General features: G+C 38.6%; 1 protein-coding gene across 2 annotated transcripts; it reads right to left on the reverse strand.

Annotated features, from left to right (window-relative positions):
- Window positions 1–7,700: 7,700 nt before the first annotated feature.
- On the reverse strand, window positions 7,701–20,155 carry LOC127438266 (neuronal pentraxin receptor-like). Of its 2 annotated transcripts, none has more exons than XM_051693733.1 (5): window positions 18,836–20,155; window positions 11,941–12,175; window positions 9,930–10,162; window positions 9,671–9,850; window positions 7,701–9,578 (listed from the first exon to the last, which is right to left on the reverse strand). In XM_051693733.1, the coding sequence occupies exons 1-5, from the start codon at window positions 19,511–19,513 to the stop codon at window positions 9,345–9,347; spliced, it is 1,560 nt and encodes a 519-aa protein (XP_051549693.1). In that variant the 5' UTR covers window positions 19,514–20,155; the 3' UTR covers window positions 7,701–9,344. The 2 variants fall into 2 exon arrangements, with proteins under 2 accessions (XP_051549693.1, XP_051549692.1); XM_051693732.1 differs by having other exon boundaries at window positions 9,930–10,171; window positions 18,836–20,153.
- Between the last annotated feature and the right edge of the window lie 177 nt (window positions 20,156–20,332).

Below are 20,332 nucleotides of genomic sequence, written 5' to 3' on the forward strand. Positions count from 1 at the left end.
GGTCGGTGGGCGTGTCGTTCATTTACACGGTCTTGACTGAGGAGATACAGTATCTCCGCTGCTAAAACTAGTAGTCACTTACGGTGGCCCAGGGGTTCATCGTGCGCACAATAAATAATGAAAATAAACCGGAACACAATAGAAAAGCCACAATGGAACAGAAATAAGCCACAGCACAACAAAATTAAAACTAAATAAATATTTTAAAGGCATAGTTCACCCAAAAATGAAATTTCTTTCATCATTTACTCACCTTCATGCCATCCCAGAAGTATATGAATTTCTTTCTTCTGCAGAACACAAACGAAGATTTTAGAGCTCTGTTGGTCTATACAATGCAAGTGAATGGTGACCAGAAATCCAAGAGCTCCAAAAAGGAGATAAAGTCAGCATAAAAGTAATCCGTAAGACTCCAGTGGTTTAATCAATGTCTTCTGAAGCGATCCAGTTAGTTTATATATGTAACTCCTTTTTCACTGTATATCTTGACAGCAGTCTCCTTGACGATCAAGATTTCAAGCTTGATTACACTTCCTAGTGCTTGACGCATGCGCAGAGCGCTAGATAATGGAAGTGTAATCAAGCCTGAAATCATGATCGCCAAGGAGACGGCTGTCAAGATGTACAGTGAAAAAGGAATTACATTTTGGTCTGTTCTCACCCAAAACCAACTGGATCACTTCAGAAGACATGGATTAATCCACTGGAGTCTCATGGATTACTTTTATGCTGACTTCATCTTCTTTTTGGAGCTTCAAAGGCCTGATCACCATTCACTTGCATTGTATGGACCAACAGAGCTGAGATTTTCTTCTAAAAATCTTCTTTTGTGTTCAGCAGAAGAAAGAAAGTCATGCACATCTGGAATGGCATGAGGGTGAGCAAATGAGAGAATTTTCATTTTTGGGTGAACTATCCTTTTAATTTGTGTGGCAGTTATGATTCAGTGATCATGATTTTGTACAATAACGTAATAATGGGAATGAAAACGAGGCATGAGGAATAGACTTCAATGTCTCTTCAATGAAATGCACTGTATAAAGCTATCAAAAAGCTCCTTGATCACATCATGTTGTCTGGAGTTTTTTGTCTACTAAAATTTTTTCCAATGTTTTGTCAACGAAATGATCCAAAACACTTTAAATAAAAGTACAACCCATTGAAGAGTCTATCCTTCACAGTCTCGTTGTCATTCCCGTCAAAAATCAGGCACTGCTGTGAATAATGTCTATATAGTGCAAAGGTAGTATATGGGCCACTTTTATGTTGCATTTTTGTCTCTTTGCTGGTCACTATAATGACATGAGGGTGAGTAAATGATGACAGACTTTTCATTTTGGGTGAACTACTTGATGAGCGCAGAAGCTTGCTTTGGTATGTCCCCATGTAACCCCACTGCAGTCTAAGCAGGATGAATCCTGCAATCTGCCTGCATTGGTCCCATTACATTCATCTGTGTGTTGTTTTTTCTCTCTCACTCTTTATTGACCTGTTTTAAGCTTCAGCCACATCTGCGCCCAGTGGGTGATTTTGCCTCTGCCCCAGATAACTGATACACGGATCTGAGACCGGTCAGATATGCAGCACTGCTTGATTTATATTTTTTTTAGATATAAACTGAACACACCAGTAGTTTTCAGATTTAATATACGTATATATATATATATATATATATATATATATATATATATATATATATATATATATATATATATATATATATATATATACAGTTGTGCTCAAAAGTTTGCATACCCTTGGAGAATTGGTAATATATGTACCGTTTTTAAAGAAAACATGTGTGCGCAGGCAAAACACATTTCTTTTATTTCTTATGGGATTCATATTCAACTGTAGGTTATAACAGAAAAGCACAATCATAAAACAAAATATGGCAACAATGAAAAAAATGTCTGCATGCCCTTAGTCCTTAATACTGTGTGTTGCCCCCTTTAGCATCAATGACAGCGTGCAGTCTTTTGTAATAGTTGTCTATGAAGCCCCAAATTCTTGCAGGTGGTATAGCTGCCCATTCTTCTTGGCAAAATGCCTCCAGATCATGCAAAGTCTTTGGTCGTCTTGCATGAACCGCACGTTTGAGATCTCCCCAGAGTGTCTCAATGATATTAAGGTCAGGAGACTGTGATGGCCACTCCAGAACCTTCACCTTTTTGTGCTGTAACCACTGGAGGGTCAACTGGCCTTGTGCTTAGGGTCATTGTCGTGCTGGAAAGTCCAAGAGCAACCCATGCGCAGCTTTCGTGCAGAAGAATGCAAATTATCTGCCAGTATTTTCTGATAACATGCTGCATTCATCTTGCCATCAATTTTCACAAGATTCCCCGTGCCTTTAAAGCTCACACACCCCCAAATCATCAGTGAGCCACCACCATTCTTCACAGTGGAGATGGTATTATTTTCACTATAGGCCTTGTTGAACCCCTCTCCAAACCTAGTGCTTATGGTTGTGACCATAAAGCTCTATTTTGGTCTCATCACTCCAAATTACAGTGTGCCAGAAGCTGTGAGGCGTGTCAAGGTGTTGTCGGGCATATTGTAACCAGGCTTTTTTGTGGCATTGGCACAGTAACGGCTTCTTTCTGGCAACTCAACCATGCAGCTCATTTTTGTTCAAGTATCGCCGTATTGTGCTCCTTTAAACAACCACACGGTCTTTTTCCAGAGCAGCCTGTATTTCTCCTGAGGTTACCTGTGGGTTTTTCTTTGTATCCCGTACAATTCTTCTGGCAGTTGTGGCTGAAATATTTCTTGGTCTACCTAATAAGTGATTGAACAGTACTGACTGGTATTTTCAAGGCTTTGGATATCTTTTTATATCCTTTTCCATATTTATAAAGTTCCATTACCTTGTTATGCAGGTCTTTTGACAGTTATTTTCTGCTCCCCATGGCTCAGTATCTAGCCTGCTCAGTGCATCCATGTGAGAGCTAACAAACTCAATGACTATTTATACACAGACACTAAATGCAATTTAAAAAGCCACAGGTGTGGGAAATTAACCTTTAATTGCCATTTAAACCTGTGTGTCACCTTGTGTGTCTGTAACAAGGCCAAACATTCAAGGGTATGTAAACTTTTGATCAGGGCCATTTGGGTGATTTCAGTTATCATTATGATTTAAAAAGGAGCCAAACAACTATGTGATAATAAATGGCTTCATATGATCACTATCCTTAAATAAAAGACATATTTTCAAAATCAATGCCAAAATTTCACAATTTATGCCAGGGTATGCAAACTTTTGAGCGCAACTGTATATATATATATATATATATATATATATATATATATATATATATATATATATATATATACACACACACACACACACACACACACACACACACACACACACACACGCACACTGTATATATATATAATCACTTCTTTGTATCAATAAAAACAAAACATAACTACATTATAAATAATAAATGAGCTATGCAGTTAAACAATTAGCAGTGCAAAAACTTTACAAGAACACAATTACATTAAACAACATTATGCATGCAGCAGTTTGAATGCAACCAAATCTATAAGACAAGTCAGTTTTATTATCGAAGTACTTATCATTATAATATAATATAGATATAATTTCCAAGCAGTTTTTGCTGAAAATAGTGCCTTAATGTCTGTGAGTAAGCCTACGACAGCTGTTGCAAGGATAAAACCCCATTAGACATTTAAGTTAAAGGGGTAAACAAACCTTGAGAGGAACTTATCCTCCTCTGCAAGACATAACAATAAATGTATATGCCAGATCTTGTCTAGTTACATAATATATGCAATACTGGTCATATGTTTATTGAATAAGTTATAAGTTTGAATACGAATTATTAAATGTCTTAATAATAATTATATAATGAGTGAGATTCTGAATTGAGGGCTTCTATATTACAATGATATCTCAGGTCTTTGCATTGGATGGTGCTGAAATTTATTAATGAAATCTGACTTGATCATCTAAAAGCTTTCCATTAGTTTTCCAGGCAGACAGTGCTTTGATTTCAGTTTTGTGGATTATAGGGGATTTTAGGTTTCTAGATAGATTTTCAAATAAAAGCAGGGGGATGGGATAATCTAACATCTCACTGGAGCAAGAATATGATGGAAAAGAATTGTGCCTTTAGAGCAGGGGAAAGGAAAAGAGAGGAGAGATGGCCTGCGACAGATGGGAAACTGTGAAAAATGACTCTAGAGTCTGGCTGTGCTCTGGGGATAAAATGTATTGAACAGAATGACACTTACAGAGTGTTAACCTAGAAAAATACTCAACTATTTACAATTGTCACTTTATGAAAGTGTGTAACAAATGCAATGGGGGAAAAGGCTGCCATTGTAGATTACGTCTTGATTTCATTTCTGTGTGATTGTGTTTTCTTGTAAGAATACCCAGCTGTCTTATTTGTGATAATGAATCTTCAGAGGAAATTTGCAAAGACAGAGATTGTATGGTGGAGGACGAGAGAGAGAGAAACACAGAGAGAAAGACATTGCTGGTGGGACAGAGGCAACAGGGGTCAATGTGATTGAGGGGGTGATGAACATACATCTATAATTCATAAACTGCAGCAACATTAAGAGAGAGAGAGAGAGAGAGAGAGAGAGACTTTTGTTGCCTTTACTGAGCTCACTAACACAGAACAGTTTTATTCAAGAAGTGCATGAAATGAGTTATGCCATTAAAGCAAAACAATCATAATTGAGTTACTGTGTACATATACAAAACAGTATTATTTTCTGATAATTTGTATATACTATTATGAGATTTGTGTCAGATGGGATTGAGAAGCAAAGGTTTCAAGAGGATATATATGCTAAACACTGTTAAATGCAAGGTCAAACCAAATTTGTGTGGTAGCACTGTCAGGATGTGAATCCAAGTCCAAAATCAGTATATGTGTCTAAATAAATGTCTAAATACACTGGTGGCCAAAAGTTTGGAATAATGTACAGATTTTGCTTTTATGGAAAGTAATTGGGACTTTTATTCAACAAAGTGGCATTCAACTGATCACAATGTTTAGTCAGGACATTTATAACATGAAAAATTACTATTACAATTTGAAAGAAAATGTTCAGAACTTCTTAAACTACTTCAAAGAGTTGTCATAAAAAAGTCCTCAATGTGCAGCAATGACAGCTTTGTAGATCCTTGGCATTCTAGGTGTCAGTTTGTCCAGATACTCAGGTGACATTTCACCCCACGCTTCCTTACAGTCTAGCTGATCCCACAAAAGCTCAATGGGGTTAAGATCCATAACACTCTTTTCCAGTTATCTGCTGTCCAATGTCTGTGTTTCTTTGCCCACTCTATCCTTTTCTTTTTCTGTTTCAAAAGTGGCTTTTTCTTTGCAATTCTTCCCATAAGGCCTGTACACCTAAGTCTTCTCTTTACTGTTGTACATGAAACTGGTGTTGAGCAGGTTGAATTAATTGAAGCTGTGAGCTGAGGACATGTGAGGCGTCTGTTTCTCAAACTAGAAACTCTGATGTACTTATCCTCTTGTTTAGTTGTACATCTGGCCTTCCACATCTTTTTCTGTCCTTGTTAGAGCCAGTTGACTTTGAAGACTGTCGTGTACAACTTTGTATGAAATCTTCAGGTTTTTTTTTTTTTTTTTTTTTTTGGCAATTTCAAGCATTGTATAACCTTCATTCCTCAAAACAATGAATGACTGATGAGTTTCTAGAGAAAGCTGTTACATTTTTGCCATTTTTGACCTAATATTGACCTTAAGACATGCCAGTCTATTGCATACTGTGGCAACTCAAAAACAAACACAAAGACAATATTAAGCTTCATTTAATGAACCATATAGCTTTCAACTGTGTTTGATATAATGGCAAGGGATTTTCTAGTACCAAATGAGCAATTTAGCATGATTACTCAAGGATAAGGTGTTGGAGTGATGGCTGCTGAAAATGGGGCCTGTCTAGATTTGATCAAAAATGAATTTTTTCAAATAGTGATGGTGCTGTTTTTTACATTAGTAATGTCCTGACTATACTTTGTGATCAGTTGAATGCCACTTTGTTGAATTAAAGTACCATTTTGCTTCCGAAACAGCAAAATCTGTACATTATTCTATGTATTCTTCGCACCAGAGTGAACTAACCTCTGTAGCTGAGAGCTCTCTCCGCGAGGGCGGTGTTATTTCCCTCGAAACGAGCATAAAAAGTATTAAGCTCATCTGGGAGAGAGGCAGTGGTGTTTTTATTCCCTTTGTAGTCCGTGATGATATTAATTCCCTGCCACATGCTTCTAGAGTTGGTGGTGTTAAACTGTCCTTCAATCTTGTCCCTGTACTGGCATTTGGCTGCTCTGATAGTGCATAACTGGCTTGTTTATGCTCCTCTGCATTCCCGGAATTAAAAGCGGAGGTCCACACCTCAAGTGCCGTGCAAACATTGCTATTTATCCATGGCTTCTGGTTGGGGTAGATCAGTGTTGTTTTGGTCGGAACAACATCCTCTACGCACTTTCTGATGAAACACGTTACGCTATCAACGTAAATCTCGATGTCGTCATCAGAGGCAGACCGGAAAATATCCCAGTCCGTGTGATCAAAACAGTCTTGTAGCATGGAATCTGATTGGTCCGACCAGCACTGGATTGTTCTGAGGGTGGGTGCTTCCTGTTTCAGTTTCTGCCTGTAAGTGGGCAGAAGCAGAATGGAAGAGTGGTCCAATTTGCCAAATGGTGGGCGGGGGAGGTATTTATAGCCATCCCGGAAGGGAGAGTAGCAACGGTCCAAAACCCAGTCCCCTCGTGTGTTGAAACTGATGTGTTGGTGGTATTTTGGTGCGGTTGATTTGAAATTGGCTTTGTTAAAGTCCCCGGTCACAATGAATGCAGCCTCGGGGTGCACGGTTTCCTGCTCACTTATACTCCCATACAGTTCCTTGAGTGCCCAGTCTGTGTCGGCTTGTGGTGGGATGTATACAGCAGTGATAATGACTGCTGTGAATTCCCTCGGTAGCCAGAATGGTCGACACAGAAGCATGAGAAATTCCAGATCAGGAGAGCAGAAAGACTTGATAGAATGTACGTTCCTCTGATCACACCAAGATTTGTTGATCATAAAACATACAGCACCACCTCTGCTTTTACACGCTCGGTGCACGGATAACCCTGCGGTTTCGATGGCTGAATCTGGAATCTCAGAAGACATCCAAGTTTCCGTAAGGCAGATAATGCAGCAGTCCCTCGTCTCTCGTTGGAAAGAGATCCGCGCTCTCAGCTCGCAGAGCTTGTTGTCCAGAGACTGAACATTTGCTAGTAGAATACTGGGTAGCGGGTGTTGATTTGCGCGACGTCTTATTCTGATGAGAACGCCGGCTCTCCTTCCCCTTTTCCTTCTGCGTTTCCGTGGCCGAGCTGCCCAGACAAAGGGCTCTGCTGGCGTGTTTGTAAACAGCGGGTCGGCATTGAGGTATTTAAAGTCCGGTTTATGGTGTGCAATTGCAGAGCCAATGTCCAAAAGTGTTTGTCTGTCGTAGACAATAAGGTAGACAACATCCAAGACAAAAAAACATAAGAATTGTAAACAAAATAAAACAAAAACTGTAATGTTTTGTCGGAGCTCGCAACGCAGCTGCCATACTCGGCGCCAGCTTGAGTCACCAAACACACACATAAATACACATTTATAAAGACAATGCACTCTGATATTCACTTTGTTCACTGTTTATTGTTCATCCTTGGTGGTGCAAATATAAAGAAGCACTACACTGACATCACAGCTGATCATCAACCAATAGCAAGAGTCAAATAAATAGATAGGCACTTCCCTAAGCTTTCTCTGATGGGCACGCAGAAGGAGTACTAGGTGCAATGCAATGGTAACGTGACAAGATGCTGAAAGATTCTGTATTTAAACACTGTTTGTTTTGCATTCATATTTTCAAAGTGTGCAGGCTGCACGCCATACTTATTTGATGATGGTGATCATCTTCAAATTTTTGTGTAGGTTAGGTTTAAGATACTCTGTGTTAACGCTTACATTAAAAAAAGTTTATTATTTAATAAAACTTTGGATTCTGTCTGAATTTGTCTTTTAAAGTAAAGTCGGTGATGATACACTGTGTAAAGACCAGTACAGGGTAAGTTACCTTAAAAAAGCAATCCATTTACAAATGGCAGAATACTTTATTACTTAATTGAAAAAGTAATCACATTACTAATTACTTTACTTTTAACCCTTTTCACAGGAACTTTTAGTTTTTCCGCTCAATGAATTCAAAATAATGTCTATATTTCCTCCTTGTTCATTTTCGAACATCTTATTATACTGTACATAAATAATATTTTTGTACTGAAAAGTAATTCCCTTAATTGAAAGTCAGTAACTGTAATCTGGTTACTAGAATTGGAAATGTAATGAATTATACAAATTTTTTTAACTTAAAAAGTAATTAGATTACAGTAAATAATTACTTTGTAATCAGATTACACCAAACACTGGTAAGGACCGTACTCTAACAATTTGAAAATTGGAGACAGTAAAGAAATGTAATGATAATCTTTAAGTCAACATGAAACAGCATCCGCAACCCATTTTACATCCGTGATTTGATGCAGGATTTTTTACGAGAATGTTTTTTAATATATATATATTTATTATATATATTATATAACATATTTTTATATTTTATCCATCAGTACTTAATTGGATTGTGAAAAGTGGTCTGTATGTGTCGGCTGAGAAGAAAAGTAGTTTCAGAGGCGTTGCAAGTTATTATATTTTTATGAATGATTGCCAAGGAAAATCATGCATTGATAAATCCTTCACAATAAGACCAGGAATGTGTATTGAAGTAAATTATTTTGGGATAATTTTTATTTCATGTTGACTTTAATATGTTGTCTTGTTAAAGGTGCTGTTGGACTTCGTAACAGTGTTTTACAGTAAAAATGAGTCAAGGGACAGTTAATGCAAACAAGAAAAGAAAAGACTGCTCTGGGATAGAAACAAAAGCTCCATTTACACGAATAAAGCACATAGATGATTGCTGTGAGAATAAACCACATCCATCTTATTAAAGAACATTCTCTATATCTGAAGGGACCACAGTGCAATAATGTGTTGGGAAGAGGGGCGTGAAAGAACACAAGCAACACGAGAAGAAAACAGGCCATAAAGCTTTCGGCAGCAGCTCCATAGATTCCTGCAGAAACAGTTCAATGGTAAATACATTCTATACAAACTCTGGAACCATGATACATTTGTTATCTCTTTGTCTCCAATTTTCAAGCCTTTTTTTTTTTTTGTCTCATTTTATACTCCACCCCAAAAAAGAATGGTATCGACCCATGACCCCGCTCACTGCCGGGGATGGGAGCTGTGAACGCAGGGGTCCATGGGGTCCTTGACGGCCCCACCAAACACGTCTACATCTCGGTCTGTCCAAGGCACCACGTTTCCCAGTTTTGGAGATTCTGCACAAGTTGCAAGAGCTGCCACCTCTGTAGGTGACAGAACACGATCCCACAGGTTAAATAATGACAGCTCTCCAACCAGAGCCTGGGATGCGTCAAACCGCCCACCGAGGGTGTCCTGCAGCAGAGCCAAGAAGAGTAGGAGGGTTACACATTGACAAACACAATGTTTAATATTCAGACTCTTCCAGCATTTGCTGTCTTACTCACCTGTTCCTGTCCCAGCACCAGCACGCCTCCGGATTTGATTGGGTGCCATGCTGACAGCCCTTCGCCCCGTCCTCTCAACTTGCCACCCTGATATGCTTTCCAAACCCCATCCCGTAGTGTCCAGCTCACACATACGTGCTGCCAGATGCCCTGGAGCAAAGATAGGGGCAACTGTGCCACCTCAAAATGGGCAAAAACATGTTAAATGCCAATCAATGCAATTTTTCCCTCAAAGCAGTAATTGTACTGTGGGTCTTACCTTATCATTGATGAGTAGTTCTGCAGGGTTATGAATACCCTGAAGCAGGACAAGTTCATTTGGTTGTTCTGGCACTGCATAGGAAAATGGTGTTCCAATTCCATTCTCGGTTGGCTTAAGCCACAAACATGCCGTGAAGGCGTATATCTCGGGAATATTCTGCCGGACTAGCCCATACATGTAGTTAGTTCGCACAGGGAAGGAAAGTTTATACCCTTGTGGGTAATTGTAATCTGTAAGACCTGGAAGTGAGAGAGAAAGAGTGAGAGAGAGAGAGAGAGAGTGAGAGAGAAAGAAAGAAAGAAAGAAAGAAAGAAAGAAAGAAAGAAAGAAAGAAAGAAAATTCCATTTCAAAGCCATGTCCTAGAATCTTTTTATTTAGAAAAATCCCTTTGGCATGGTGCCTTAATCCACTACTGGGCTTAACATGTGTCGAAGAAATCTGGCTTACATCTGCTAAATCATTTTATCCCCTCTTCCCCTAAGTTTGACCCATCTTTGAAAGTAAAGTACTTAAAAGTAATTTACTTAACTGAATGTCCGTAACTGTAATCTGGTTACTAGAATTTAAAATGTCCTGCTTTACACTACTTTTTGACTAAAAAGTAATTTGATTAAAGTAACTAATTAATTTGTAATCTTATTACACCCAACACTGATTATACTATACCGTATATCAAAAACTACGGAAGCCCTGAACCACACAGTAAAAAAAACTAGGTGAAAAAAAATTTTTTTAGGTGTCTTTTAGTGCCTTCCTGAGCCAAAACAATTAGCTTTGAAATTTTTCCATGGTTTCCATCAACAACAACAAAAAAAAATGGTTAGCCTTCAACAATCATTGTTATTACAATATTACTATAGAAAAAAATATTACTATGGTATTTTAAGTTGTATTAATGTAATTTTTATTAAAAAAAAAATTATACAGTTCAATTTGATGGAATTTTGTTATGAAACTGAAATGTGTAAATCTTAAAAATAGGCTAATATATATATATATATATATATATATATATATATATATATATATATATATATATATATATATATATACAGTACTGTGCAAAAGTTTTAGGCACTTGTGAAAAATGTTGCAGAGTGAGGATGTCTTCAAAAATAATGCCATAAATAGTTTTCATTTATCAATTAATGTCATACAAAGTCCAGTAAACATAAAAAAAAAGCTAAATCTATATTCAGTGTGACCACCTTAGCATTTAAAACAGCACCAATTCTCCTAGGTACACCTGGACACAGTTTTTCTTGGTTGTTGGCAGGGGTTAGGGTAGGATGTTCCAAGCTTCTTGGCAACAGTTCTTCTACCTATTTAGCTTTGTGGGGGCCATGACATCTGTTGCAGGGCTCCCTGTTCTTCTATTCTAATCTTTTCTATTTGCAAAAGTAATGTTTGGGAGTCTAACATTTATATTTCCTACTGACACACTAAAGCTGAAGATATAAATAACCATCTTAAGACAAATGCTTTTGTGAAACATTTTATGTGCCTAAGACTTTCGCACAGTACTGTATATATATATATATATAGAGATAGAGAGAGAGAGAGAGAGAGAGAGAGAGAGAGAGAGAGAGAGAGTTAAACTATGGTATTTGCATAATAAAACCATAATACCCACAAAATTATGGTTTTTATTAGGATAGTTTTCGTTTTCCTGTATTATCACTATGGATTCACTACGAATAGTAAAACCATGGTAAATTTTTTGCAGGGAACATAAACACATTTTTGGAAAGAAAAAAAATCAGAGAGAAGAAATACATTTCAGAGAGAGAGAAAAAAACTTTTTTCAGAGATAATTTTTTTTTTTAGTACTTAAGCTCAGGAAGGCACTAAGACACCTAAAAAACACAGTGCGGTTCAGAGCTTCTGTAAAAAACTACTTTTATTTTTATTTTAGTTAGCTTTAGAGTCATGAATTTTTATTTCAGTTAACGAAAAAATTTTCATTTTAATTTTCATTAACAATAACAACACTGCTTCCATACTTACTCTGTTCGAGCTCTGTAATTCGCTCTTGCAGAGTGTTGATTCCCTGGTCGATGTGCTGATGGCGATTCTGGGTCTCTTTACGAAGGTTCTTTCTCTCTTTCTCCAGCAGCCTAATCTTCTTTTCAAGTTCTCCCTCCAGATCCTCCACAGGCCTGGTGGGTTCACCCACCACCATGCTCCCCAACGTGCTCACAGCATGCCCAGTGTGGTTAAACGCAGCAGGGCCTATCTCCATCTGAGAGAGAGAATTATATTAAACCTAATATTTACCCTGTTCAACGTGTGTATCTGATAAAATTAGATCAATTTTTGTTAAAAAATAAATAAATAAAACATTTTAAAAGTCTGTTTCACAATATCCACAATTCAGGTGTTACTGCTGAAAAGCTCCACCTAACTGAGAACCTTTACCATTCTCTGTCCTCACTCAGACAGAGAGTGTTTTTCTACCCAGGAGACATGCCTCAGAACAAGATGGCGGGGGAAAGGAAGCACTCAGTAGGACAAAAGTATTAAAAAACTATGAGAATCACTTACCCTTTCGTTTTAAACATTGCCTGCCAAATAAAGTTATATAATTGACACACTTAAAACATCACTTGTTTTACACATAGTTAACTAATACTGGCTTTATGTTCATAATGTATAGCCAGAGGAGTTTGATTTCTCCCAGTGTTCTCTCCAAGAACATCTTGTAGGTTTTTTGTTCCTTGTCACAGTTGCCTTTGGCTTACTTAAGACAAAATCATTAAGGCATGATTTTCAATTAACTTTTTCTTCTTTTTTTTTTTTTTTTTTGCAATTAACATTTTTTTATTGATTTAAACTTTAAATATAAATAGCAGAACACACATATACAGAATCAGTATCCTTGCTTGTATATGAGTAGCTAAAATTCATGCATCTTAACACATCCCCAAAAGACATGGGTTGTGTCTCCATCTTCTGATTGACATCGCCAACAGGTGGGTGTGTCTTTAAGACCAAGCCTATGCAATCTAGAGAGGGTCCAATAGACTCTATGTAAAATCTTAAATTGCATGAGGTGAACCCTTGCGTCTCTAGATGCTGATTTGATGCTTTTTAAAATCCCAGCCCACTCTCCCTCCTCCAATACCAAATTTAGATCTTTCTCCCATAATCTCTTAAAAGAAGTTGAAGTCCCCCAGACTCTGAGTTAGTAGGGAGTGATACACCAATGCCTCATGACCTTTTCCAAAAGCAGTAATCACCACTCCCAGAGTATCTGCCGCTTTAGGAGGGTGTAAACCACTCCCAAAAACAGTACAGAGCAGGTGGCACAGCTGTAAATACTTATAGAACTGAGATCTAGGAATCCCAGAAAGTTGAACCAAATTTTGAAAGGATCTCAACACTCAATTCTCATATAGGTCACCGAGTGTAGTAACCCCCCTCCCAATCCACTCTGACCAGCAAAAAGGGGACTTGTTGATGCATAATTTGGGGTTCAGCCATATGCTCGAGGCAACATTTAAAAAAATGTGTGCATTAAACAGTCTGGACACTTTTGTGCATACTGAGTTCAAGTGCGAGATAACGGGATGTAACTCAGCTTCTCCGATTAATTTGATAGAAAGGCTCTGCAGTGGCGAAATAGGGGCAAGAATTTCCTGTTCTATAGAAAACCAGGGAAGGGCTCTCTCAGGTGGAAGTGACCAATGAGCCAAATGTCTGAGACCAAATGCATAATAATAAAATAAAATCTTGGGTAGGCCTAGCCCACCTTTGTCAAATGGCCTATGTAACTTATTGAAATGTAATTTGGGATGCTTACCATTTCAAATGAAGGACTTTGCTATGCTATCAAATTGCTTGAAATAAGAGAGGGGGACATCTACAGGGAGAGACTGCAGTAAGTAATTGAATTTTAATAACATTAACCTTCCCAATCATAGATAAATGTAATGAAGCCCACCTGCCCACATCGCTTGAAAACCGTTTTATTAAGGGGTCAAAATTAACTCTAACTAAATCACACAAATTTGCTGGAAATAAAATACCCAAATACTTAATGCCCTGTTTGGGCCATTGGAAAGCACTCGGCTGGAAAGCCGTTTTTGGGCAGTACGCTGTCAGAGCCAAAGCTTCGGATTTAGACCAATTGACTCTATATCCTGAAAACTTAGAAAAGGAATTAATAATTCTGTGGAGGCAAGGCATAAATCTACTGGGGTCAGAGACAAATAATAAAATATCATCTGCGTAAAGCAAGAGTTTATACGCCATACCTCCCGCCACCACCCCTGGAAAATCATCCTCCTTTCTTATTGCGGTTGCTAATGGTTCCAGGGCAAGACAGAACAATAATGGGGAAAAAGAGAGCAACCCTGCTGGGTGCCCCTATCCAGAGTAAAATAATCTGAAATTAATCTATTTGTTTGTACCGCCGCTACTGGGTGTCTATAAAGTAACTTAATCCATCCAATAAACGTACTCCCGAACCTGTATATTTCCAAAACCTTAAAAAGATAATCCCATTCTACCATATTAAATGCCTTTTAGGCGTCAAGTGAGATGGCAGCGTCCGGAGATTGTTCATTCGCTACTGACCACATGGTATTGAAGAGACGCCTAATGTTATCAGAAGAGCTACGGCCTCGATTAAACCCCACCTGATCTATATGTATGAGAGATGTCATAACTTTACTTAATCGATTAGCCAGAATTTTTGACAAACTTTTTACATCTAACTGGATCAGGGAAATTGGATGGTAACTTTTACACTCGCTTGGATCTTTGTCCTTTTTAAGAATCAGACTGATCCGGTCTTGTGTCATGGTTGGCGGAAGCTTTCCATTCTTTAATGATTCAGTATAAACTTCTAGCAAAAGTGGAGCCAGTTCTGTAGCATAAGATTTGGAAAACTCAGCGGCAAAGCCGTCAGGCCCCAGAGCCTTGCCTGAAGGTAAGGCCTTAATAACCTCGCCAAGCTCCTCCAAGGTTATCTCAGAATCAAGAGTATTTTTTTGTTCAGTCGTCAGTTTAGGGAGATCTAATGGTTCCACAAAGTTTCCAATATCTTCATCAGTAGACGAAGACGTGGAATTCTTTGAAAGCATTATTAATATCAATGGCCGAGGTAAATATTTCACCACCAGCAGATTTCACTGAGGGAATGGTAGAAAAAGTCTCTCTCTGCTTTATATATCTAGCCAAAAGTTTTCCTGCTTTGTCCCCCGACTCAAAGTATGACTGTCTTGCCCTGAATAGACAAAACTCTAATTTCCGGGACAAAATAGTATTATATCTGTATTTCAATCGAGTCAATTCTCTGAGGCCATCGGATGACAAATGGCACTTCAGCCCTGCTTCGGCATTTTTAATATTTCTTTCCAACTCCACAAGTTCTCGTGCTTTGGATTTTTTGGTGAATGAAGCATACTGTATGATCCAGCCCCTAAGAACCACCTTAAGTGCCTCCCAAGCCACGCCAACAGTGGATACTGAGGACCAGTTGGTCTCCATATAAACATTGATTTCAGTCTTTAACATTTGTTGGAATTCAGGATTTTGCAAAAGGGACACATTAAGGCACCAACTATATGATTTATTTTTCTCCTTATGTGGCACCACCTCTAAACTCACCAGGGAGTGATCTGAGACTAAAATGTTTAAAAATTGAGCAATCCACAACAGATGAAACGAGGGACGAGATGAAATGTATAGTCCCTACCATATGGGTTCAAAAGTCTCCAAATATATGTAAGACCAAGATTTTTACACATCCTGTGAAGCGTCAATGTTGCTCTAGGGGGCTTACACACTTTTGCTTCACTATGATCAAGGGCTGAATCCATCAAAAGATTAAAGTCTCCTCCCAATATTATATCATGAGGGGTGCCAGCGGCTTGCAATATCCCTTCAAGATCTATAAAAAAGCCCTGATCATCAGCATTAGGTGCGTAAATATTAGCCAAAATCAAACTTTGCCCCTGAATTTCATCTAAAACAATAATTACTCTTCCTAATTTACCTTTAATCTGTTTGAGACATTTGAATTGTAGATGTTTATTACCAATATAATGACTCCCTTGCTCTTACTTGAGCCAGCACTAAAAAAAACATGTCCACCCCATATCTTCCCAAATTTTTCCGCTTCCTGCGGAGAAAGGTGTGTTTCTTGAAGAAACACTATATCATATTTCTTACATTTAACAAAAGTAATAACCTTCCTTCTTTTTATGGGGTGCCCCAACCCATTTACATTCCATGTGGAGAGAGATAGTACACTCATATTAACAACTGACATATTGATATAATAAAAAAAATAAACTGTATAACAAAATTATACAGACCACATTCCCGATTAGTGAAACAATCAAACCCTGAAGTTCCCCCCAAACAAAACAAACAGAAAAAAGAAAAACGTGCACTTTAACCCCACGCACGAGAGCGCCAACCGGCGACAATCCCTCTAAACTCAAAAGGTCCATGAATGCCCACGAGCCCCCACCACAACTTTGCCATCGGATTGCACAATTTTGCCTCACAAATTTGTGAAGCAAAATTATATAACAGAAAATACTTTGTAAAATAAACCCCAGCCAAAAGGAACAATGAACACAAAGAACATGTAGATTAATTCACAGAACTGTTTTAAAGGTGTGATCCTCCACAAAACAAATTTCAGCTGATATAAAACCGTTCAGTTTCACGGAGAGACAAACAAATGTTCAGTGAGCCAGCTGTTATGAGTTCAGCGGATGACGTAATCATTCCAGTGTCCCGTAAACGGAACAAGCTCCAGCCGCTAGGCAGAGCCAACACAAAAAGAAACAAAACCGACATCCCGGTTCCCCGGATGGTCAAGTCAATTTACTTGGAGGCCGCATAAAAGTATATACCATGACTTACTCAATCTGTCAACTTTATAAAACACATTCTTTGTGTGAGCATGTAGATATTTTGCAGTCATCAGTAGTGTCCACTCTCAAACTGGCTGGGAACTTCCAAAAAAACTTCCAAATAAAAGACATTGCCTGATTGGGACATGTAAATACTTTGCGACCGCCCTTCGTTTCTATTCTCAGTTTGGCCGGGAACATCAATGCAAAAGTGATCTTACGCTGATGCAAGAGTTTTTGCATTCCCTGAACCGATCACGTTTCTCTCTTGTCGAACTTGCAAAGTCCGGGAACAAGAAAATATTATGATTCCTCCAAGAAAGCTTTCCTTTGCTCCTCGCCTGGCGCAACACGAGATCTTTATCAGATGACTTCAGAAATTTGGCCAGGATCGATCGGAGCCTTTCGAGGAGCAGATCTCCGAGCAGGGACTCTGTGAGCTTGCTCGATTTCCAGCTTGTGGCCTGTTATGTCGAGCAGACTCTGGAAGAGCTCGTCTAGGAATTTCATCATATCTCTGCCCTCCTCATGCTCAGGAATTCCAACAATTCTGATGTTATTCCTGCGGCTTCTATTCTCAAGATCTTCAAGCTTTTCAAGAATACGTTCCAGATCAACTTTGGTCGCAGGCGGATTAGCGGATAAATCCCTCTCCGAAGACCCCAAATAATCGATTCGTTTCTCAGCATCTGACACTCTTATAACTAACTCAGAGAATTTTATTTCCATCGCCGTAATTGATCGACGTATTACAGCAAGATCCTCCAAGTCAGCAAGAACCTTCATCATCATCACCAATATGTTGGACAACTGACGCTGGATCTCTTCTCCCGCCGCGCCATGCAAATCTAGTCTCCGGTCTGTAGGCCTGTCGGGGCTTTCATCCTGAACACGTAAGTGTCTTTTAATGTCTCCAGAGCCCTATGATTTTGACTTCTTTGCCATGTTTTTCCTCAAAGAGCAAATGTGTAACCGGGTGTATCGAATTTCACCAGATTATAACACTAAAAATATAGCAAAGTGCGCAGAACTCATCGTTCACACGTCTGCTTCTTGCATGGTGTCACGTGACCTCCTTGAATTAACTTTTTCAATGAAGATATTCATTGGGGACTCTAAGACATTTAATACACTACACAGAGCTGATTTGAAACAATATGTATTGTGAAAAGCCCTATACAAATCATAATGACTCTGTTGTCACTGAACATGAGCATATTTGAGATGAACTTGCCTGTTACATGACAGATCTTGTCTAAGACATTGTGATTCTGATTGGTGGTCAGTCAATATAGATTTTTTATTTTTAATTCTTACATTTTTACATTTGGTCCTCCCAATCTTGAACATTTAGTTACATCCTTGTCAGGAGTGTACAGTAGTAACACAATTGTCCCCTAAATGTGTCCACTTCTGGTGCACCAAATGCCCAAGAGATTTTAGATATCTTGTCATTCCTCTATCAGATTTTTTAACTTTAAACTGTACTTTCAAGTTTGAAGCATTTACGCTCAAAAAATAATTTATTGAGAGTGCATTTTAGATTTACATTTCCAGTTTAAATTTTAAATTTGAATTACATTTTAGATTTAAATTTAATTTAAATTTTACATGTAAGATTTTAACATAATTTTAAGATTTAGGCATTTCAATTTCATAACAACATTTTTGAACTTTGAATTGTACTTTCAAGTTTGAAGCATTTACTCAAAAAAAATATATATATAGTTTTTTGAGAGTACATTTTAGATTTACATTTACCGTTTAAATTTCCGTTTAAGTTAATTAAAATTGAATTGAAATTATATTTAAGTTAAGATTCAAATTGAAGAAATACATTTTAGATTTTAACATCATTTTAAGATTTACGTATTTCAATTTCATAACAAAATTCCATCAAATTAAATCGAGTAATCTTTAACAACAACAACAACAACAACAACAAAACAAAACAAAAAAACTAAATGTTTTATTTAATTTATTTAATAATTTAATTTTGTTAAATTAAGTGTAGACTCTCTCCTACCAACCTCCAACTTCTCTATGCGGTCTTTCAGTTGAAGAATGGCTCTCTCCAGTTCTTCTGTCTGCAACTGCACCGAAACCGAGCTGCTCACATCATCCCCGGCCATGTGGCGTCGGTTGCCCGCCCAGACCCCCATACTCCGCTCATTGAGAGTCCTCTCCTCCAGTCCGTTCTCACACTCTGAGAGCTTCCCGGTGAGCTCCGTGATGGTCCTGTGGTCCATGAGGATCTGATCGTTCTGCTGCATGACGATCTGTCGGAGCTCCTCAGCGGTAGTGCGGAGGTTCCAGTCCTCCTCGTCAGCGAACGGGTCATCGGCTTGTCTCAGACCCCTAGATCTGCAATCCCCAATGGGAACTGGGGTGCAAATGAGTCGGTTGAGGGTGAACTGTTTCGGGCTGGGGCCTGTTACATCCCCGGTACTGAGCTCGTTGAGCGACGGTATCTCCAAGCCGATGTCCAAACCGCCCCCTCCGTAGGATTCAGCACCATGGAGAGCTCCTAGCGGGCCGGCGTGCGCCACGGATCCAGGTAGCGGCTCCCGGAGCGAGAGCGAGCGGTTGTCTGATAACGCCTGCGGCGTGGCGGCCGATGAACGTGAATAAACGCTGGCGATGATGCAGATGATCGCGCCAAGAAAAGCCAAAAGGCCAGAGGCGACTAAAACCATGACAAACTTCATCGCGCTTATTTAGATGTATTTATCGATAAGTGTTTATACGACCTAACATTCCATTTTCACTATTTCAAGTCGACATCACAAGCAGCTCTTGACGAAATGAAGGTCGGCGGCTGTGAGTATTTTTCTCCGCTCTCAGCAGATGATGCAGTGTCTCCTCCTCTCGTGTTGCTAAGCACCCTTCGCTCTCGTTACCATGGCTGCCGCGCGGGAAAGAGGGCGGTGAGAGACTGTGATGAAGAATGCGTGATGTGTCACATTTAAGTAAACACCTTTTGGTCTCTTCATCATCTATGAATGCTTTGGCACAATATGTACATGTAAACAGGCTGGGAGACAGAAGATATAATATAAAATAAACATGGATGTTAAAAGATGACAAGCTGGCAGCAGGCTTGGTTTCTCAAAGAATGTTTCCACACCTGATGACATGTAGATGACATGACATATCGTAAACATTTTACCTCTGTTATTATTATTATTATTATTTTGCAGATTTATTGAATTACTCTATTAAAAATCATAGTTCTGTAATGGGTGTTTCTTAAAGGGATAGTTTACCCAAAAATGAAAATTCTCTCATCATTTACTCAGATTTTTAGAAGAATATTTCAGCTCTGTAGGTCCATACAATGCAAGTGTGGACAGAACTTTGCAGCTCAAAAAAAGCACATAAATGCAGCATAAAAGCAATCCATAAGACTCCAGTGGTTTAATCCATGTCTTCAGAAGTGATATGATAGGTGTGGGTGAGAAACAGATCAATATTTAAGTCCTTTTTTACTATAAATTCTCCTCCCTTACCAGTAGGTGGCAATATGC

Source organism: Myxocyprinus asiaticus, chromosome 49 (genome assembly GCF_019703515.2).
Source record: "Myxocyprinus asiaticus isolate MX2 ecotype Aquarium Trade chromosome 49, UBuf_Myxa_2, whole genome shotgun sequence".
In the NCBI taxonomy this organism is placed as follows: Eukaryota; Metazoa; Chordata; class Actinopteri; order Cypriniformes; family Catostomidae; genus Myxocyprinus; species Myxocyprinus asiaticus.